This window comes from Diabrotica undecimpunctata, chromosome 7 (genome assembly GCF_040954645.1).
Source record: "Diabrotica undecimpunctata isolate CICGRU chromosome 7, icDiaUnde3, whole genome shotgun sequence".
NCBI classification, from domain to species: Eukaryota; Metazoa; Arthropoda; class Insecta; order Coleoptera; family Chrysomelidae; genus Diabrotica; species Diabrotica undecimpunctata.
The window spans coordinates 122660270-122683148 of NC_092809.1; the positions used below are offsets into that span (position 1 = coordinate 122660270).

The 22879-nt window shown below is 31.6% G+C and overlaps 1 protein-coding gene across 1 annotated transcript in view; it reads left to right on the forward strand.

Moving 5' to 3' along the window:
* Positions 1 to 1821: 1821 nt before the first annotated feature.
* LOC140445770 (uncharacterized) overlaps positions 1822 to 22879 on the forward strand; it is a 161564-nt gene continuing 140506 nt past the window's right edge. The window contains exon 1 of the mRNA XM_072538101.1: positions 1822 to 2042. Coding sequence (XP_072394202.1) covers positions 1950 to 2042 — 93 coding nt within the window. The 5' untranslated portion in view covers positions 1822 to 1949. The remainder of the gene's footprint in view (positions 2043 to 22879) is intronic.

The following is a 22879-nucleotide window of genomic DNA, read 5'->3' on the forward strand; positions in this document are numbered from 1 at the left end:
AGACCAGTTAATTTCCTAATTTATTGACCGTTATATTTACTATTTTTCGCTAATTGAATTACAAACAAATTATTTCATTTTTTCGTTATTATTATTTATCGAATATCATTTAACCAGCGACCTCATTAAGTTTTATACAAAACAACGGTAATACACTTTTTCCATTGAATTAATCCATTATTCCATGGAATTATTACCACGTATTTGTGATCCACAACAAGACTTTGAAAAAATGTAGAAAATCGATGATCAGTGAAGAACTCTACAAAATTTAGAAGAACTGCCACTTGAAGAGAATCTTGATTTATTTTATTGCAAGTTAGGTCAGATCATAAATTTCGAGGGTAGTTATTTGATTAAAGACTAAAGCTAATTTGCTTTATATGTGTTATCATCATGGAGCAAAAAGACAAAAGAGAGAATCTAATCGTTATGAAAAGGAGACCAAAATTCATAAAAGTGGCCTCTTAATATGGCGGACACATCTATCTGGAAATGCAAAGGCGCCAAATTTAAGACTATGTTCCAATATTATTATAAGCACTATGTTCCAAACACTTAAAATACTTTTTTTAACACTAACGCATAATAAAGTTTCAATTAAATAACGATAATAGTCTAAAATGTGACACAATTGTTAAAAAACTTCAATATAAATAAGCTTTCATGAATGTGACAGTTGGGACAAACAATAACATAACCCAACTAAATTTAATTTCTTAAACAAGGAAAGAGTGTGTCTCTTCTGATGATGATGCCAATAGAATATTAAGAAAAATTTATGAAGCAAAAAACATCGGAAAAAGAAAAAGAGGCAGACCAAGAAAAAAATGGATACAGCAAGTAGTAGAGGCTGGAAAACTTAAACAAAAATCACTCGAGGAATTGAAAATAATGACAGGAAACAGAAAAGAATGGACGAGGTGGGTAAATGGAAATTAAAATAGCTAGCCCAAATCCGACACCCTGATAGGGTAAAAGGAAGGGGAGAAAGAAAAGAAAAAAGAGAAAACGGTCATACATTGCATTATAATACAACGATGACATAACTTAATAACTCACCAAGTAAGAGAAAAAGAAGCAATGACCAAATATTAATAGAAATTATTTAGTGACAACAGATGTAACTACAGCACTAAAACGTGAACCTATAACATCTCTTATGAAAAACGAGCCCAACATTCAGTTTAGTACATTATAGCTGGTCTTATGGCAGTTTTATATAATTTTTCTTTCAGTTTCAGTTTTATCGGAATCTTTCTGTCACACAATACATCACTCGCTTTTAGAATCATTTCACCATCCTAAGTTATCATTTTATTTGTAGTAACTCCATCTTTAAATGGAAATTCTATATAATCTGTTTTTATCCTACTAAGTTTTAAACTTTTTTCAAGATCTCAAAGACTTTTATCTACTGTTCCAGTTTTTATTCTAAATTTGAAATAATATATAGAGTGAAATATAAAGTAACCTGTATCTTTTTTCAATAATTTTTTTTTATATCTTTTCTCACCCTGTATATTCATTTGGAACATTATTATACATAAATTGTTCAACAGTATCTTTTTATACATTGTATAATTTTTTATTGCACAATAAAAACTATGTCAGTTTTTTTGATAATTACCGTAGAAAATTTAATAATAATATATTTAAAACACTACCGCATAAAATAACATTTTAACAAAACTATATAGTTCATCCATTCTCGATGCAACCATTTGTGAAATTGTTCTTTTTCAAAACCTTTACCATCCTTTTGCCGCTACCATTTCGTCATATACGAATGGTAGGGGACCAGCTACAAGGATAACTCTCCATCACTTTACTTACCAGTCGGTTACAGCGACCGGTGAAAAACACCTGAGGAATACTTACCCGCTTTGCGCAACTCTTTCTTACATATTTTAAGTAGTATACCGAGTGATTTCGAAAAGTTCTGCGTCATGGAAAAGGAGCCGCAACCAGAATCCATGGCGACGGTTACCATCAAGCCGGAGTACACCCCTTCGGAGTATTCGGCCTCCGAACCACCACCGGTAAGTACTTTTTATTTATTTTTGAACGAACTTAAAGAGTGTTAATGTTTTATTAATGTAAAAAACACAATTTCAACTATATTTCCAAAAAATAGCAGAGAAAATTTAGGATCTACGTAGTTGGACAATTTTCTACTACTAACTTGCTAAAAATTTATATTTTTTTTTTCAAAAGGGGATTTAAAATTATATGACCAGAAAATCTGCATTTTGTTAGTATTATTCTGAGCAATGTTTTAATTCAGGAATACAACATTGCCAAAAATGTCAAAAAAATCATGTATTACTCAGGGGATATAAGACAAATTTAAGTCGTGTGCAGGATTTTACGGTGTACTTGAAGATATTTGAGAGTTTTTTCGTTAGTATATACATATAGTAAACCTTAACGTTTACATTTTCCGAAACACGCAGAAATTTCGGCGTGGTTTATTAATTATTAACAATTGAGTGCTAAAAATGCGTTTTTTTTCAAATTTTCGCTTACTATTAAAAAAGTATTTATTTATATTTAAATATTTTATCTCTATTTTATTCTATTTTTAAGAGATAGAAAAATTTTCCAAATGGCGTATTCTAAATTTTTTTAAATCAATTCGTTGTTTCAACAAAAGCGAAAGAAAGCAAAATCGTTAATTGTTTATAACTTTTGTAATCATTAATTTACATTTTTGCGATTGCTCTCACAGGGGGATCTTGTATTAAGATCAGTTACTTAACAAACTTTCAAAATTTTAGTTCGATCCATCAATTAGTTTAAAAGTTATTCAAATTGTATATCCCAGTGGTAATTTTTTTAATAACATGAGCCATAAAATAATTAAGATACAGTAACTCTAAGGAAACCGTATAATATCTTTTAAACTATTACTAGTAGACGAAATATTTTTTCACCTTGACAAAAAGCTGACAATTTTCACATGAATTACAAAAAAGTTATTTTTTAATAATTAGATAAAAAGTAGGATTATTTAAATAGCAACTAATTTGTTTTTAATAACTAAAAAATATAATTAGTCTCGTTTTAAAGACAAATGTTCAAAGTTTTATTATACAATAGAAAATTAAATTAAAATTAGATAAAAAATTGAATTTTTTGGGAAAATTTTTTAAACAAATTACATCGTTTTTTTTTTATTAATAATATTATTAACTTATTGCATATTTGTAATGTACGCAAAAAGTAGATATAATTAAAAAAAGTTCAAAATCCATCAACTAGAACTGGAGGTCCAGAAACTTACAGTATTTTGTTCTTTTTCATTTTGTGAACGCCGCTTGAATTTAGTTTTCATCTCCACACGATCAAAATAAACTTTATTTTTCTTAATTATTATAAAGGTTGCAAAATGATTTTTGGTTATAAAAATGATTTTTTAACTTTTTTTTTGTGTAATATAAGTAAAAAATCTTCACTTTTCATACGATACCGGTAGAATTACCACATCTTCATTCTTGTATGTCTTTAGTATTACAAAAAAATGACCTCAGGGATAAACAATTTGAATAACTCTTATAGGCCGGTAAATGACCGTTTTGGAGCGTAATTTTCTTCATCACGACGGATTTGCTTGAAAATTTAGATTTAGGTTCCTCAATTTTGGACTTGAGAACAGAGTTGCTTTTACTTGGGGGTGAGAGCCACCCCTTCTCGGGGGTGAAAACATACGTTCAAAATAAATCCGGAAATGGATAAATTGACTAATTCTAAGCAAACTGTTCTATAGAGTTTTTTTAATAAGTCAATACTTTTTGAGTTATTTACGAGTGAAACTTTTTCAAAATAAAACTACGTTTTCATACGGTTTTTCACAAATAACTCAAAAGTCAAATCTCGAAAATTTTTTTTTGGCAAAAATGTGGCTTATGAGAAACAAAAATATTGGTGTATTTATAATACTTGTACTTGAAGGTTAAAAAATTATAAAGCTTTTTATAGAATTGCAATTCATTTAGTAGTTTTTTAGAAAAAAAATCCCAAAAATCACTAATTAAGGCATTCTTTCAACAAAAAATTGCAAATAACTTGAAAATTAATCATTTTTCGAAAAATTACAAAGAAAAATAATTTCGATGAGATACGCCTTATAAAAATTACTTAAAGCAATTCGGGAAATTGTTTATTTGTTCTTTGTTACTTTGTTATTTGTTAATAATAACAACTTCCGGCCAACATGGAAAAATACCAAAAATACATTTGAACTTGAAAAAATGTATAAAATCGAATACAAAAGGTTTGGTGCGGTAGAAATAAAAAAAAAATTAGTCGGTGTATGCTCTGCTGATAGGGGTATAGTCCAGTCGTCAAAGACTTGACCCTTAAAAATCATGCGAACAAGTTGAATTTAGCCGAGAATATTAATTTCGACACCTCAAAAAATAGGCGAAAAAGTTTACCAGTTTTACCCCCAGGCTTCCTCCTAAATCCCTCTTATAAAGGGGTAAAAACGCAAAAAAAATTAATTTAACAAGAATCTGTTATTTAAAAAAAATATTTTATGTAAAAATTTTATTAATAGTTATAAAAAGTTTATTTAAAGAATATTTTAAATAAAAAATTTAGCTGAGATAATTTTGAACAAAAATGTTTATTAGAACTTTTTGTGTAAAATTAACCATTTTTTCAGAAATACGGCTTAAAGCGACCGGCGATTTTGAATGTCAGTTACAAAATCATTGTTCAATAAAATTTGTATCAGCTCGACGGGAAAAATTCGATATCTTGTGAGCAGAGCGTCCTATCGACAAATATCAAAATTTGTTTTAAAGGTAAACAGTGCAGCTTTTGTATGGAATTTTTGTATTTTGCCGCAAATGAAGTCAGTTTCTATAAATCTGTTCAATAAATAAGCGTGGCGCAAATTTTGCCATTTTTTAACATTCTCGTGAGGTCAATAAAAGTTTCATTGATCGGTCGTAGTGAAATTTCCATTGTTAGAGACCAATCTTTAAAACCTAAAACATGAAATTTCGATGTTGAGTTTTGGCAACAAATATGAGGTAGGTATTTGAAATAAAAATAAAAAACGTAGAATTCAAACTTATATATTACAAGAGACCGCATGTCATGGTTAATGTCTTCAAGGCAGTAAAATTTTAGAAGAAGTTAAGTATTTTTGAAAAATGGACTAGCGTAATTAAACAGAGCAGTTTTAAACGCTTTAGATCGTTTGTAATATAAAAGTTTAAATTCAGCATTTTTTATTCATATTTCAAATGTCTCACATTTGTTGCCAAAACTCAAAACTAAAATTTCATGCCATAAGTTTTGAAGACTAGGCTCTAATAATAAAAACTTCATAGTGGCCGGTCAATAAAAGTGATAAATTGTATTGATATCATAAGAATAATAAAAATGACAAAAGTCGCGCCACTTTTATTTATTTAACACCTTTATAAAAGCTGAGGTCATTTGCGACAATATGCAAAAGCTACAATCTATACATTTAATATTCATTTTGGTTTTTGTCGATAGGATATTCTGATCAAAAGATATCGAATTTTTACCCTGGAGCTGATACAAATTTTATTGAACATTGATTTCGCACGTAACTGACATTCAAAATCGCCGATGGCGTCAAGCCTTATTTCTGAGAGAACGGTTTATTCTAAATAAAAAGCACTAATAAACATTTTTATTCAAAATTATCGTAACTACATTTTTTATTTAAAATATTTTTTCTACGGCGTACAGATTCTTGGTAAATCAATTTTTTTGTATTTTTATCTTCCTACGAGAGTGATTTTAGGGAGAAGCTAGGGGGTAAAAGTGGATAATTTTTTGCATCCTTTTTGGGGCCCCAAAATTGATATATATATATATATATATATATATATATATATATATATATATATATATATATACATATATTTAGGGATTCTACAGTATTCACTGCCTTCCCTCGCTCAACCGTTTCCATCTCTCTCTGTTGTTCCATTCTCCATCGTTTAGGTTTAGACCTTTCTTACTCATGGCGTCGTCTACTTCGTTCCTCCAGGATTTTCGGGGTCATCCTCTTTTTCTCCTTCCTATGGGGCTACATTCGGTTATTCTCTTTATCCATCTGCTGTCGCTAGTTCTTCTTACATGTCCATACCACTTTAGTCTTTTTTGTTCTATGTTAGTATGTCTGTTTCTATTGATGTTCTTTGCTTTATTTCGTCATTATCGGCTCCTATCCATTCTTGTTACTCTGCAGCATCTTCGCAGGCATTCCATCTCTGTTGCTACTATCTTACTGCTGTTTTTCTTGTTTATGATCCAATTTTCAGCCCCATATGTCATAATACTTCGCACTAATGTTTTATAAATCTGCGTTGTTGTCTTCATATTTAGGTGTCTATCCCACCATACTGAGTTAAGCTGTCGGATTGCTGTTCTTGTTTGTCCTAATCTTTGTGTAATTTCTTCCTCTGTTGTTGCCTTTTTCGTGATTATAAACCCCAGGTATTTGAATTTATCCTTTCCTTTGATTGTTACGTTGTCATCAATCTGTAGATCTTCTATGTCTTCTTTACTTGTAGATAGGTACTCTGTTTTCGCGAGGTTAATATCTAGGCCAGCCTTGCTATATTCTTCTTGTAGTTTCTTCATCATGTAGCTGAGGTCGTCTTGGTCTTGTGCAATCACTACTTGATCGTATACAAAGCTTAACGACCTTAACGTATATAGGTATTCGTTCCGTACCGGTACTCCCATGCCTTCGCATTTTCTTTTCCATGTAGTCAAGGCTTTCTCTAAGTATATTTTGAATAGGGTTGGAGATGTGGAACAACCCTGCAGGAGCCCTTTTGTTGTGGTGAAGTCTCCTATGATTCTTGTTCCCATTTTAATGGACACTTTATTTTCTTTATACAGAGCTTTTGTAGCTTCTATGAGTCCGTCTGTATTTCTAATTTGTACATGGCTAAATTTTTTTTAGTGTTTAAAACACTACCTACATTTACCCAAAATTGATATTCTCGGAAAATTTAGCTTGTTCGTATGATTTTTAGAGGTTCAGTGGCATCTTCGTCTCTGACAACTCCAGTCGTATATTGTACTATTTTGCAGTTTTTGATGCAATAAATTAATTAAAACAATTTTAGAATACGCCATTATCAGTTAATAATTAAAAAATAACGCCGACATTTTTATAGAAAATGTATAGGTTATATACAGTGTTTATTGTTGTCGTCAGCCTTTTGGTTCAACTTTGTTTGAATATTCAAGACGCAATTAAAAAATTATAACCATTATTTAAGATATATTTTGTCGTACCTTTTACGTTCTTAAAAGTACAATTTTTTTAGAATCCTATTTCATCTATAACTCAAGACTTTTTATCATCCTTGATATTTGTAGTCATATTCCAAACCATATTTTACCTTTACTTTCATCAAAAAATTATGTATTGTACTTTTTCCGAAGGTTTATGTTTTAGTTGTTGAATATTTATACATCATAAATAAAGATAATCCATTTTTTTAAAGGTATAAGTAATATTGTATTATTTTGATTTAAATATATTGAAGGCCAAAAAATGCAACACCTAGAAGGATAAATGTTGTTAAATATTTAAATAATTATTTATTTTATATATTGATGTAACATCAATAAATTAATAATGAGTGGTTCGTCCTTGATTTTCTATACACTCAGTTACTCAATTACTATTTTTGTAGGAAATAACTCACAATTTAAGTTTAAAATAATTTTATTTTTGACGTTTCATTTTTCACTTCGGAAATCGTTCTCAAAATACAAAAAATTCGTTTTTGTATTTTGAGAACGATTTCCGAAGTGGAAATTGATATGTCAAAAATTAAATTATTTTATACTTAAATTGAGGCTTATTCCCAGAGTATATAACCAAAAGAGTATAAACATAAATAATAATAATCAAGGTATTTTTTTCGCGAAGTTAACCTCGAAACTCTTCAGAGCCCTGAGCAATTTTATTATTTCATCACCTGAAAAACTTAATCTGTGTAGATATCCACATTTCTGCCAAAAACTTTGTTGTATTGAAGTACTCTATGATTTTGCCTGCGATTTTAATGAACAGTTCATTTTCTTTGTACAGGTTTTTGTGATCCTTGTTTTGTATTTTTTTCTAGTATATATATATATATATATATATATATATATATATATATATGTTAATAAAAATATTGTCAATAATCAATATTATTAAAAATAATGAAGAGGAGCTACAGGATTTTAATCAATTTCGCCGTGGGAAAGAAACAATGATGATATACCTCGTTTAAAATGAAATTTGTAACAATTCTCATGTGAATAAGTGAAAATGAAGTATAATGTTAACAATGTTAACAAAGTTCACACAACACCTAATAATATAAAAGTTAAAATCAAGCAAAATCAAATGAGAAATTGGAAGTAACTGAAATATAAGATGTACTGAACAGCTGAATGTAATATGTACTGTTTTTTACCAATGAAGGAAAGAGAAGGATAAAAAAATATTAAGAACCTTTTATAATTAGTAGGTACAGTCGTCTTCATGGAAATATTAACCCTTTTCCAACAACTTTTATATATTATGTTATAAATTTTTCTCTATTTTATAATTTTTTTACTAGTAGATGATAAAATAGTTATGACTACAAAACAACTATCTCTTTGAATATTAGCGGCATTGTGTACTGTGCTTTATATTCTCCTAATACCCATTATGATAAGGTTCTTTCAGTATTTCAATATCTTTCACCTCTAGATTTTATTTTTACAGCCGTATGTTATAGTTTCTTCATTGCTTTTTTGAAATTAGAATCATAAATAGTGGCACTAAATAAAGTAAAATACTTCTGTGATTTTTATACAGGCTTGGCTACTCAAAAGGTTAAACAAATATTTTTGGAGGTAGTGTCACCCCTCTGCCTGTGTTGAATTTGTTTCTGTATTGGTTGTTTGGCATTTCAACGTTCGACGTTACTTTCTTATAAGTGTATTTGATTGTTCCTAAGTATCTATGGTCTATTAAACATTTGACTACGGAATCTAAGAGTTTTAGTTGATTTTCTGAGTCAAACACCTTTTAGAAGTTTACAAAGACAAGCATAAGAGTTAAACTCAAGGTATTTCTCGATCAGAATTTTTCTTACTGGAAGCTGGTTTTTCGTAGTGTATTTAGAACACCTACATCCCAAACTTTTCTCTCTGCTTTTCTCTCCTTACAAAAATTTTTTATTCTTTTTGCGCCGCCTATTTATAATAACACAAATTGCTATTTCGTTTGATATTGATTCTGCTTGGATATTGCGCGTCAAATAAATATGAACATTTCCACTTAGGTTGGTGGGTAAATGTATGCGGGAAAGCGAACGATTTTTAAGGATGATATCACTCGTCGATGAACCACGATAGCGGTCGGTTTCATTGTTTAGTCCGGATTTTTTTAAAATTCGTTATAGTTATTCGTATTTAATTTTGTTTTTTAAAGATCTTTTTCTGAGATAGTTTTGAATTAATATCAAAATGCTATTTGGCAGTCTTTGTTTAGTGAGTTAGTTAATCACCGATTTTTTGTATGCTGTATCTCATGCGAGAGTTTTGAAAAACAGCGTTTTCAACTAAACGCTGTATTTCAAAACAGTAGTGGTTTTAAGTGAAAATTAAGTAACCGAGTTTTGAAGAATACATTTTGTTATCATCCAGGATAATCTGAAGCCGAATTCAATGTTTGACCTTCCCAAGATTTGTCCATTTTGTGTCTCCATGGGTCAATCTAGATTATTTTCAGTTTGTGTGGGACAGTGTGTTGGATTTGTATCCAATTCCAAGAAAAGAAAAGTCTTTCTTTCTAACCAGCAAGAGGATTTTTTTAAACGGCGTCCATTTTAAATAGTTCAGGAATCTTCTTGTGTTTGTTGCCTAAGAAATCTCTGTAAGGATTTTTGATTTCTTTTTTGTGTAGTTATTTTCCCCGTCCCTTAAATAAAGAATTATTCACGACCCAGCTCTCCAACCAAAACACGAGTGGCCGTTCGCAAACGTTTTAATTTATTTGCTTACCCTATCTCCAGCACATTAATTGCTTAGTCCCCCCTTTCAACCTTTTCAACATAAGCAAATGTATATTGTTACAAGTGACACCCAATGTGGTAGGCAAATTAAATTGCTACACAGAAGGAAGCTTCTAGAAACACAGGATCTGTAGCAAAATATGCAGTGGAAGATGGTCTTGCATTTAAGGCTATAGTGGCTGTAGTGAAGCTGATCTTATTAAACGAGAGATTCTATCATACTAATCTAATGACCACCAGTGAAATGCAACTTATACATTTTAAAGAATTTAAATTTGGCATTATCAATATTTTTGGGGTACAAAACGGACAATTTTATCTAATAATCAGTTATTTGACTAAATAAAATTTACTTTCCCATTGGTTTAAAGTTGCCACCAGTCAAGTAATGGTAGTCAACCATTTTATCTCGAAAAAAATTCTAGTTATTCTAAATTATAACCTATTTTTTAAAATTTTGTTGAAAATACGTAGTTTGTGTTTTTTATGCAAAAATTATGTTGAAATAAAAAATAATTTATTTTTACATACTAATTGTCAATATTATCAGATCAACGTTCATTATAACTGTCACCGAGGAACAATTTTTTAAAGATAATTGTTAGCTAATTATAATAATACCACAGTTTAGGTGGATATGTTTACAACAGGAAAAAAAATCTTTTTTTTTCATTTATTACAGGTGATTAATAGAGTATCATTTATATGAGCAAGATTTTGATATTTATACGCTTGTTCAATTGAAATCCATCTTTAGTCAGATTAGCTTTGGAAAAATTGTAATCACTCAACTGACATTCTACATTGTTACGTTATCTTTTTAAACGTCACCCTGATCAGTTCAATCGGCCATTGAATTTTTGTTTGCTTGGAAGGTTTACAAAGAAAATTCATACGCATAGTAGCGTATACCCGCCCATTCCGTTGTGTATCCATTCCGTTATAGCTCTTAACGGATTGCACTTTCCTCTTCCTATTATGTGTCCATAGCATCTAATTCTATGTGCTTTTATTGCTCTATGTTCTCTTGGCTCTATTTTTCTCATAATCTTCCTCTCAAAAACTTTCAAATGCTCTTCTTCTCTTGCTGTTAATTTTTATTTCAGTATAACGCTTTATTTCCCGCTTGAATTCTTTTTCCCGCTTTTACTTCTATATATGCCAATTCTTGGTCTTCGTCATCTTGTTCCGTGTTCCTTATTCTTTTTCTTTCTTCTTCTCTACCCGTTTTTTGATATATTTTTTCGAAATAATTCTGCCAATTTTCTGCTTCTATAGTTACATTAGCCGTCCGTTTTTAGTTACCTAGTTTTGAGTATTACTACAATGGTTTTGAATAGTGTCTTTTATTTTTTATTTTATCTCGTTCATAATTTCTTCTATTTTGTTATTTTTCTTCGATTTAAACAATTACTTTGTCTTTTTCCTTTAATCTTTGTATTTTTCCCGTTCCTATTCTTTGCTTGTGCTTAACCATTTCAGTCTTGTTTTATTCTTTTCTTCCAGTGCTAGTTTACACTCATCGTCAAACCAATCAAATCTTCTTTTATTTTGCATTTTGCCAACTTCTCTGCTGCTTTGTTTATTCATTGTTTGATTTTTTCTTCCGTTCCTACATTTATTTTTCTTTGAACTGGATCTCTGCATTTACTTCTTTTACAAATCTTCTTTTTACTTCTTTCTTTGTGTATCTTATTTATTGATTATTTCTGTATATTTTTAATCAGTGCATGGTATATTAGATTCTCCTCCAGACTTCTTGGTCTTATTCATGTTATTTGGTGTATGTCTTTGTATTTATATCTCGTGCTACTTATGTCCATGTTTATTGCCGCTGCTAAATTACAGAGTCTTTCCCCATTATTATTTGTTGTGTTATGTATTGGCTCCTATATCCCCTGCAACCTCTCTGAAGCAATTTTATTTGCCTATTTGGGTGTTAAAATATCCTACAATGATTAGTATATTTTCTCCCGGGATTTTTTCGGCGTTTTCTTTTAGTGTTTCAGAGAACTGTTGTTTTGTCAAGTCGTCACTGTTTTCTGTGTATGCATAGACATTTATTATAGACAACCTATTCAATCTGCTGTTTACATGGAATGTAGAATGAGAAAATGAGACATAACTTTGCCTCATTTTCTCTATCATCATAAAAGCCTTTCCTCCATATTTCTTTTTTTCTTCGCCTGCATACCATACTGTATAATTTTTCTTTTCGATTTTTCCATGACAACCCCATATGGTTCCTAAATGTCTGCAATATATATCTTGATTTGTTTTAACTGTCAGCAGTTCTTAATTTTTCCTGCTTCCAGCAGCGTCCTCACGTTCCATGTTCTAATTGTTTTGTCTTTCTCTTAATTCTTTTTTTTTTGTAGTTTTCTTCTGAAAAATAATATATTTTTTTATTATTTTGTACTATTTTTATTTTTGTATTATTCTGAATATACTTTGACTCACTTCCCCCTTCTCGTTTGAATTGTCTTTTTCTTTTTCATCCATACATTCTTTTTTGTCAAGTTTTTTGGAACATTTTCAATTTCTGTGAGTTTATGTCCTCTTGCATTCCATTTCAGCACCTTGTCGTTTATTTTTAATTTTTGGTACTTGATTTTTACTTCCGCTAATTTTCTTCACGTTTGATTTGCTATGTCTCTATATATTTGTCTCCTTGGACGTCAGCGCTACACCTAAATATATTTCTCTACCGTCTCTTGAATATTTGCGTTACTTTTTGTATATTTGAGTACCTTTTTCTTGTAGTTAGCACTTCATTAAAAAACAATGTTTTAAAATAAAGTAAGGCCAAAATACTCATCGGGAGCTGATATAAAAAGATTTGAACTTGAATTCAGACTTTTGGTACTTTTAAAAATAATATTTTTTACTTGTGTTTTTGAGCCTTTAAAATCGTAATGTTTTGTTTTTTTTTCAGTTTTAAATTGTTTATAACTCGGAAATCGAAACTAGAAAATAATAAACTTTGGAAAATAATTATTGTAATAGACCTTTTTTGTTCAGAATGATCTTAAAAACATAAAATAATTGTTCGAGCCAAAAAAGTTGATTTTTGCAATTTGTTTAAAAAATTGTTAAATAAATTACGACCACTTTGTGCGTCGGCGACTTCTTGAACCTCTTTTGAGGTGTCTAACGAAAGTCATCATCATCATAAACTAGCCTCTAACGTCCACTGCTGAACATAGGCCTCTTGCATGCTTTTCCACTTAGTCCGATTCTGCGCCATCACGAAAGTGAATATGCAAAAATATGGGAATTTTCGCCTTGTCTGTTTGCATTTTTGATCTGCTCCTCCGTATGATATGTATCTGTGCCCACGGTCCCAGTGTGTTGAGATGTGTGCTACCTTTTAACCGGTGTTACCCTCATTTTTCAGCCAGTTATTTTTATTCCCTATAAGTTCTCTTTGTATCCCTCAGCTGTTACGACTAAGAACAAATATGTGCAAAATGCGAATCTTCTACGCAACACCGCATTTTCCATTGGCTACAGAGTTTTCTACCACACAACGCGCTCTTTATGGGTATTTCTAACACATCAATGAAGAGTCTAGGTGAAAGTATGAAATCTTGACGAACTTCCGTTGTAAAGTTAATTGGATGAGACAACTTTTTAGTTTTATTAAATTGATAATTGTATCTGGGAAGCCGCAGAGTCTGTTGTATTTTATCTTTTTTGTCAAAAGCGTTCTAAATATCTACAAAAATCGTATACACCGAGATTTGCCTCTTCAATAGTTATTTTAAACTTATACGCAGCATGTGGAATAACTTTTTACACATATTCCTTTTTTGATTTTATTCAAAATAATTCGTGCTTATTGGAATTATCACCAGGTTTATTATCCATCAACTATCGTATTTCATCACAATCCTTCTTTGGAAACTTTATCATTAATCCTTTCATCCACGCTTTATTAATAATTTCTTCAACCCATATTTATTTAAAGATCAGTTCCTATAAAACTGAATTTATCTCCTCATTAAATATCTCTGGTATTAAATTATCTCTTATATTACAAAAAATCAGTGCTCACTAATAAATCATGCAGAAAATGACAAAAAATATAAAGTGTTTCTTCATTATTTTGTGACAGCTTTATTTAAAACAATATTTTAACTTAAATTTGCCCTTTCTGCACTGTTACTCTCTACTATGACTCATTGACTTCATTATAATAGTATTTTAGAAAGCAATTCAGTGCATGCCTCATAAAACATCTGCTGTAATCAATATTTTTAGTATTAAAACATTTATTTTCTTATTAAATGATGCAAGTAAACTGAATAAATTAACTAATAAATAATTATAAATAAAGAAATTCTGATTAGAAACGTTAATAGTGATTGAACGAATATTGGAATATTTTAATTTTGTATGCGTTGTTAATTTTTTAATAATTTGTGATCAGTGAACAGTAATTGAAATTTTCCTAAACTATAAAACTATGTAACTTAAAATATCAGACCCTAACAACATATTATTTATTTTTAAATACATAAACATTTCTTCTTTTTATTCTGATCACTTAAAACTTTAAAGAAGTTTATGGTGTAATTAAAGCATCGCTATACCCCTCGTTACTCACACGGTAAAGTGACTTATTCTTACATGAGAAACAATTCTTGTAATTATTAAAAATTCGTATTATAATAGCTCGATATTTGAAAGCTTTCGACATTACACGTAGCTATCACGTCTTGAGAACCATGAAACATTGGAAATAAGAACATAGAAAAAAGATCTATACAGGTAAAACCCAATGGGTTAATTGGGTACCTTATTAACATTAAAATAATTTGAAAACGGAATTCTGCAAAGAGCAGTATCAAGCCCACTTTTATTTCTAATTACACTAAACAACGTTTCAAAACATATCTACTTTCAATCAAAGCAAATACTTATGCTGACATAGTCTTCGGAACTTTCGGAGCAACTTCAATAAGTAGCTTTCAAGTTCTATCGGGAAAAGCGCCACTAAACCTCAAAAGACAATATCTGCATCTATCCTTTGCAACTAAAGCTTTAATGCCAAAAAAATTAATATTTTATTATTAGCTTTATCACAAAAGATCACATTACAAAAAGTACCTCTTCATGTACGTATAAAACGGCTTAAGTACAAGATTTATCCAATTAAAACAGCTCCTATAAACTTACGTCAGATATCTACCTTAACGGTTCAATTATCAAAAGTAAACCCTATCTTATTTAATTACCCCAAAAATTAAACTACAGTACCACAAAATCCTATCTAAACAACCGAATCACAAAGTTATCTTTACTGATGCCTCCAAAATCTCTGAAAACAAAATGTCTCCCATCAGATTAGCTGAAAAATTTAAGTAATTATACTAGGGAAATTCTAGCAATTATGAATGTATTAAAACGTAAAGCATTGCTTGGATACAGAAACAAATCTCGTTGTAATATCCATTTCATTGACCACTCTTCAAGGAATTAAACACATGTATCCTTCACATTCGAAACCCGGTATACATCAAGGACACTCTTCATCACATTATTTTAGTAAAATTGTTAAATTTATATGGGTTCCATCCCGCGTAGGCAGTAAAATAACGAATTAGCTGATAAAACAACATTTGAAGCTGTAAACAATGCAACAAACCTCATTATTCTAAACGTAACGAATGCCTTGCAGTCGAGCAAGATATGGTTGATTGTTTCAGGTTCCTAAATCTCCATGAAACAGCCCCATTGTACGCAGGTGTCCCTTGATTGGTAACGAAGCCCGTTACGACCAAGGGGTAGATTCCTGCATATGTTCCCCCAGTACTTCATATTAGTGCAAGTTCGTCTACTATTTATTTCGCCATGTTTCGGCCATGTTTTTCGGCCGCCTCTAGAACGAAGTATTTTAACTAATATTCTTCTGATAAGTTCATCAGCTCTTTCATTCATGTATATTACCCGATGACCTGGAACCAAAACAGTGTTATGCCCTGCTAGTTTGTCGAGTTCTTTCTGACATTTTCACACTAGCCTAGAGTCCACCTTAGGAGTTAGGATTCTAAGAAACCTATGGCCGCTTGACTTTCTGTGAAGGTATTGATACTCTTTGGTTTTAAAGCTCTTATGTTAATTTCTCTTGCACAGTACAAGATTGCATAAATCTCTACATAAAATATAAAGGTTTATTCTCATAGCTGAATCCAAATGTTTTTTTTTTCACCACTATTGAATATTCCTACATCGTAAACACTTTCGTCGTATTAGATCTGTTAGCAGCAGCCTTAATTTGTATTTCTTCTTCCCCATCTCTTTCGTCGACATATGTCCACTTGGAAAGGTACTTAATGGTTGTATTTGTGTTTCATATGGTTACAAATCATCATCGATTTGGTTTCCTTAACTTCATTTATAAAGTTACTGTGATACTACCTGATAAAACCATTCCTTTGCTCAGGGTTTCTCCTAGCTTTTAATATACTGTTCTCGACTCACCTATTATTACAATGTACAAAGAAAGAAGATCCAGTAGGGACTTTATAGATAAACTCCTCAGAGCCTCTTTGTTTCCGCTGCAAGCAAGACTTTGCATCTTGGTTATTTTGAGGATATCATTTTTTTGCTTCGAGATGTGGTGTTACAGGAGAATGTGGAAAATACCATGGACAGAAAGAGTAACAAATCAAGATGTTCTGCTGAAGATGGGAAAGGAATGCGAGGTCATAAAAACCATACAAATGAAAAAACTGGAATATCTGGGCCACATAATGAGAGGAGAAAAGTACTCTCTGCTTAGACTCATAATCCAAGGAAAAATCTCGGGAAAGAGAAATGTGGGACGTAGGAGGATTTCCTGGTTGCGAAATTTAAGGGAGTGGTATGGGTGCAGTTCAATACAGTTGTTCAGAGCTGCAGCCAACAAAGTAAAGATTGCTGTGATGGTAGCCAACCTCCGATAGGAGACGGTACTGCAAGAAGAAGAATTTTTTTGCTGTACCTTTGGTCACCATATAACTGATGCTTATGTAACTGTTGCTTTTACCACTGTTATAAATCCAATATACCATTTCTGGTTTTAAACTCCACATTTTTCCTTGTGTGCGTTTGTTACCATTAACGTAGTCATCGCTCTCTTAGTTATTCTTTTTATTTGATTAATCCAAGTAAACCTCGAGTCTGACATTAACACAAGGTACTTTACTTCACTCACAAGACCTAGATTTGTACCATTCATGCTTGGATTACCTTATGCCTCTAAATTTCTCATTCTGGTAAATTTGATTTTTTACCTCTGGGTGCTTATGGTTCTTCTGGTGCTTTGAAAATCCAAGGCGTGTGACTTTAACGAATTTCACAACATAAAATTCCCTGAAGCTGCTATATAATTCAAAGTTGTAGCATCTATAGCGTAGAGTGACCACGTTTCAACTTCAAATATTAAAACTGATCTTATTAGTGTTCTATACACTGTCAGTTTAATTTTTCTTGGAAGTTTTGGGGCCATTTGTCTTCTTAGGTCATAGTAACACTTATCGGCAAGAACTATTCGTCTTTTGATTTCTTCACTGACGTGTTTGTCCTAAGTTAGTTACTAACCTAGATATATAAAGGTGTAAGATAGAGTATACACATGGAGAAAATTTGATTATTTTTTTTATTTGCTTAATCCAAGTAAACCTCGAGTCTTAGATTAACCCAAGGTACTTTACTTCACTCACAAGACCTATATTTGTACCATTCATTCATGGATTACCTTATGCCTCTAAATTTCTTATTCTGGTAAATTTCATTTTGGACTTCTGCCTCCTTATGGTTCTGTTGGTGCTTTGAACATCTTAGGCGTGCTACCTTAATGCATTTCACAACGTCAGCTTACCTGAAGCTTCTATATAATTCAAAGTTGTAGCATATAAAGTGTAGAGTGACCACGTTTCAGCTTCGTATGTTAAAATTGATCTTATTAGTGTTCTATACACTGTCAGTTTAATTTTTCTTGGAAGTTTTGAGGCCATTTGTCGTCCTAGTCCATAGTAATACTTGGCAAGGACTATTCTTCCTTTGATTTCTTCAATGACGTTTTTGTCCTAAGTTAGTTACTAACCTAGATAAAAAAGGTGTAAGATAGAATATACACATGGAGAAAGTCTGATTATTCGTAATATTAAACGCAAATTATGAGAAACAGAAAGATATGGACATTGCAGTGGATGAGGAAACAATATTTTGTAATAAGGTAGAATTCATTATTTAAATCCATAGATATAGCCAATAAAAAGTAATTAAATATGTCGAAGTGATTCAACAAAAATAAAGTTTTTAAAATATTTTTTGGACAAAACCACAAATTATAATAACCATACTTTATATCTCTAAAATCGTTTATTTTAAATTTTATGGCTCTCCACAAAACTTATGTAAAACACTGAACCGCCACGGAAAAAGAACCGATTTGATACTTCTTTAGTTTTATGGGATACCTGTATGATACCTTTCTTTGTTCAAAATATATCCTTGATATATTATGTAACAAACCGATGATGTGTTTTTCCTGTCTATTTATATGTATAAGGAATTAAAACTCAAAGCAAGTTTGACTGCTTTTAATGCTATAAATATCAATAAAAATATAATAATCATATTTTTAAATATGATATATTCGTAATTCAACACTCATGTGGTAAATAATTACAATAATATGCAAATTTTCCTTTCTCTTGATATTTCGCTTTCACCATTTTTTTTCTTAGTTGGTTATAATGTTGTTTACATTTTCGATCTATCAATTTTTACTGTGCGTTTTTTTGGTACCAATGTTTGACATTTTATATCGTCTTTATTCGCTTCTTCTATTCTTATTCTATTATATTCTACAATGTAACTCGAAGAACACACTAGTTACTTTAGACTTCCCTAGTCCCTAGTCACTAAATATTTAAATAGTTAGCATATTATTTAGCTCAAAGCTAGATTGATAATATAATATCTGATAAAAGCCAAACAACTTGCAGGAATACCCGATAGCTTTAACTATCTCGGAGCCACAATAAACCTCTTAAGCCGAGTGGAAGGGTGGTTAAGCGCCAACTCATTTTGGCCCTAACTATCTCGGATTTAATACAACTAACGATCGCAACTGCGAAACTCTTAGAGCACCTGACGATAGAGATGAATTTAGAAAAATTGTTAGGAGTATTGTAGAAAATTACGATCCTTAGTAATGGAAAAATGACAAGATATACCCACGCTATCCAAGCTCAAACCCACATGTTGGCTACGATATGTTGATGATATATTCGTCATTTGGCCCCATGGCAGCGATGATTTGGTCTCTTTTCAAACCCATCTGAATGGTATACATTCTAGTATTCAGTTTACGATGGAGGTAGAAACTGATTCATCCCTACCGTTTCACGACGTTATCATAAAAAAAAAACAAATCCAAGGTTTTCATCACTCTGTTTATCGAAAAACCACCCACACCAATCGTTATTTGCATGCCAACTATCATCATCCACCTTTACAAATTAATTCAGTCATCAATACCCTTGTCTCCAGATCAATACGCCTTTGTAATAATGCAAGTAGACCCGCTGAACTCTCTAGTTTAAAACAAGCCCTCCTACAAAACGGTTACCGCGAAAATCACATCAATAGGAGCATCCGCAGAGACTTAGACCCTCATCATAGGAAATCTTTTCTTCCTTGCATCAAAGGTGTCACTGACAAAATTGACAAAATTCTTAAACCAAGAAGAATAAAGACAATATTTATCCCCCAAAAAAACTTTCCTCCATTATCCTATCAATTAAAGATAACATTCCAAATGAACAACAGTCCAAAGTTTATGGAATTCCTTGTGCAGACTGCCCCTGATCTTATATAGGCCAAACAAATCGTAGAATCCAAAATAGGATTTATGAACACATTTTATTTCTGCTCGCAATTCCGATTCAATTTCCGCCATATCCATCACCAACACCATCTTCATACAGTCACAAAATTGATTTTGAAAACTCTAGAACAACCATAGCCCCCATTCGCTTATATAAACCAAGAATTATCCGAGAAGCCATAGAATAGTCTATTCATTCAAGTCAATAGTCAGATTTTTTACCAGGAATCTCTTAATTTTATGAAAAACTTTAGCAAGTGGTACTAAGCTGGTCATGTTTTTACAGCCAACTTTATCATATCTTGTCAATCAGACATTATCATATCACTTAAAAACTATTCATAACTCGGATACATATACAGTAACTTCTAATATATCAAACTTCCACCCACCTATTGACCATTTGTTACAGCAATCAAATGTTAAGTATATGATTGAGTTTAATGATTAGACTTATCTTTGTCGTTTCTGGATGTTTTTTTTCCATTTTTCGGGATCGCTCTTCCTCTTACGCGTCGTCCCTGGATTGACAGATATATTTGACTCTATGAATCTACTTTGTAAGCTAATAATATGCGAAAAAAACAGTTTAAGCTAGTGATAAACACAAATAGTGGTTTAACATCTTCTTCTTCTTAACATGCCATACACCAAAGTGCGTAGGCGACTATCTCATTACTAGAATTCTGTTCTTGGCGGCGTGACACAGCTCGCCTGTATTGTGTATTCCTGACCATTCTTTAATATTTCTTAACCAGGATAATTGTTTGCGGCCAGCTCCTCTCCTACCTTCGATCTTCCCTTGTAGGATTAACTGTGGTATTTCATATTTTGCTCCTCTCAATATGTGCCCAAGGTAACCAATCTTGCGTTTTTTAATTAATTTAAAGAGTTCTCTTTCCACGCCGGCTCTCTTAAGGACGTCATCGTTTCGAACTCTATCCACCCAAGGTATGCGCATCATTCTTCTTAATGACCACATTTCAAATGCTTCAAGTTTGTTGATAGATGTTTTTTTCAAAGTCCACGTTTCCATGCCGTAAAGCAAGATGGACCATATGTAGCACTTGACCATTCTGTAGCGTATTTTGAAATGTAGGTTTTGATTACATAGGAGCGGTCTGAATTTCACAAAAGCTTGTCTTGCCATTTGTATTCGGGTTTTTATCTCTTGTTGTGGATCCGATTGGTCATTGATTGTGGTGCCAAGGTATTTAAAAGTTTTCACGCGTTTTATGCGATCGTCACCTATGCATATTATCGGGTTTTCTGGAGGGTTTCTGCTAATGACCATATATTTCGTTTTCAAAATGTTGATTTTGAGGCCTTATTTTTTACCTATGCTATTCACCCTATCAAGTAATAACTGCTGATCTTCCAATTTATCAGTTATAATCACTGTGTCGTCCGCATAGCGTAGGTTGCTAATTGGTATGCCGTTCACCTTAATACCTAATTCCGTGTCTTCTAATGCTTCCGCAAATATATTTTCAACATATAAATTAAAAAGCATCGGAGAGAGTATGCAGCCTTGGCGGACACCTTTCCGGATTTCAAATTCATCCGTATATTGGTCTTGATCAATCCTCACCTTTGCCATTTGGTTCCAGTATAGATTCTGAATAATTCTGATCTCCTTCTGGTCAATGTTGGCCCTATGTAGTAGTTCCATCATGATATCATGTTTAACATTGTCAAATGCCTTCTCGTAGTCGATGAAGGTGAGGTAGACATCTTTTCGTTGATCTAAACAGTTTTGTATTAAAGTGTTCAAACATAAAATTGCCTCTCTTGTTCCTAGTCCTCCCTTAAAACCGAATTGTGTTGACCCGCTAAGTTCTTCCAGTATCTTGTACATTCTTGAGTGTAATATCCTAAGGAAGAGTTTCAGCAAGTGACTCATTAAACTGATTAAGCGGTGTTCATTGCATTTTGTGGCATTAGCTGTTTTTGGGATCATCACAAAGGATGACTGTAGCCATTCTCGCGGAATGTAACCAGTATCATAAATTCTATTGAACAGCTTTACCAAGATTTCGATATTCTCCTCGTCTAGTAGTTTTATTGCTTCTATATTAATTTCATCTGGACCTGTTGCTTTATGCATCTTTGTGGTTAAACATCAGACATCAGACAAGTTAAAAGCAATGGCGGCCATTGTGGATTTCTCAGTCATGTGATCACAATACGGCATTCTCATTAGCTGTTGGGGAGATGTCCGTTTTTGAAATAAACCTTCATAGCAGGAGTCCGTTTTTGAAACAGACCTTCAACTGTGAAGTTGAAAGTAACGTATTTTCAATTATGATTTGCGTCCGTGTTGGAAGGAAACTATTATCAACGTTGAAAAGACCAGGAACAATTCTATAAGAAACCACTACTAACTAAATTTTTATTTTTTGACACGTGTCCGTCTTTGATCTGAAGCCACTCATATATATATATATATATATATATATATATATATATATATATATATATATATATATATATATATATATGTATATTACCTCTCGTACAATAAAAATGAACAACATAGAACCATTCAGTAGTGAAATTACAGTGATTGCAAATAATACTGTTGACAAGGAAGTATTTTTTATCTTTCTGTGTGCAATTGTACAATTTATTGATTTCACTTCGGTTGAGAAACGAACAGAAATCAGATCCGGAATAGGAATTCGATGTTTGAGCTAGTTATGCAATTAATATGATATGTTTATAAACGTATTACGAATTAATAATCAGATGATATTATTATGTTATTAACATAATTTCTTTATTTAATTAACTATTGTTGTTTGATTATAAGTCGGTAGTTGCCATTTTAGTAGATATAAATATACGTAACGGATATAGCTGAATGAATAGATCCTATAAAAAAAAATAACATACCTTAATCCACTTTCAAAGCAAATTAATTTTA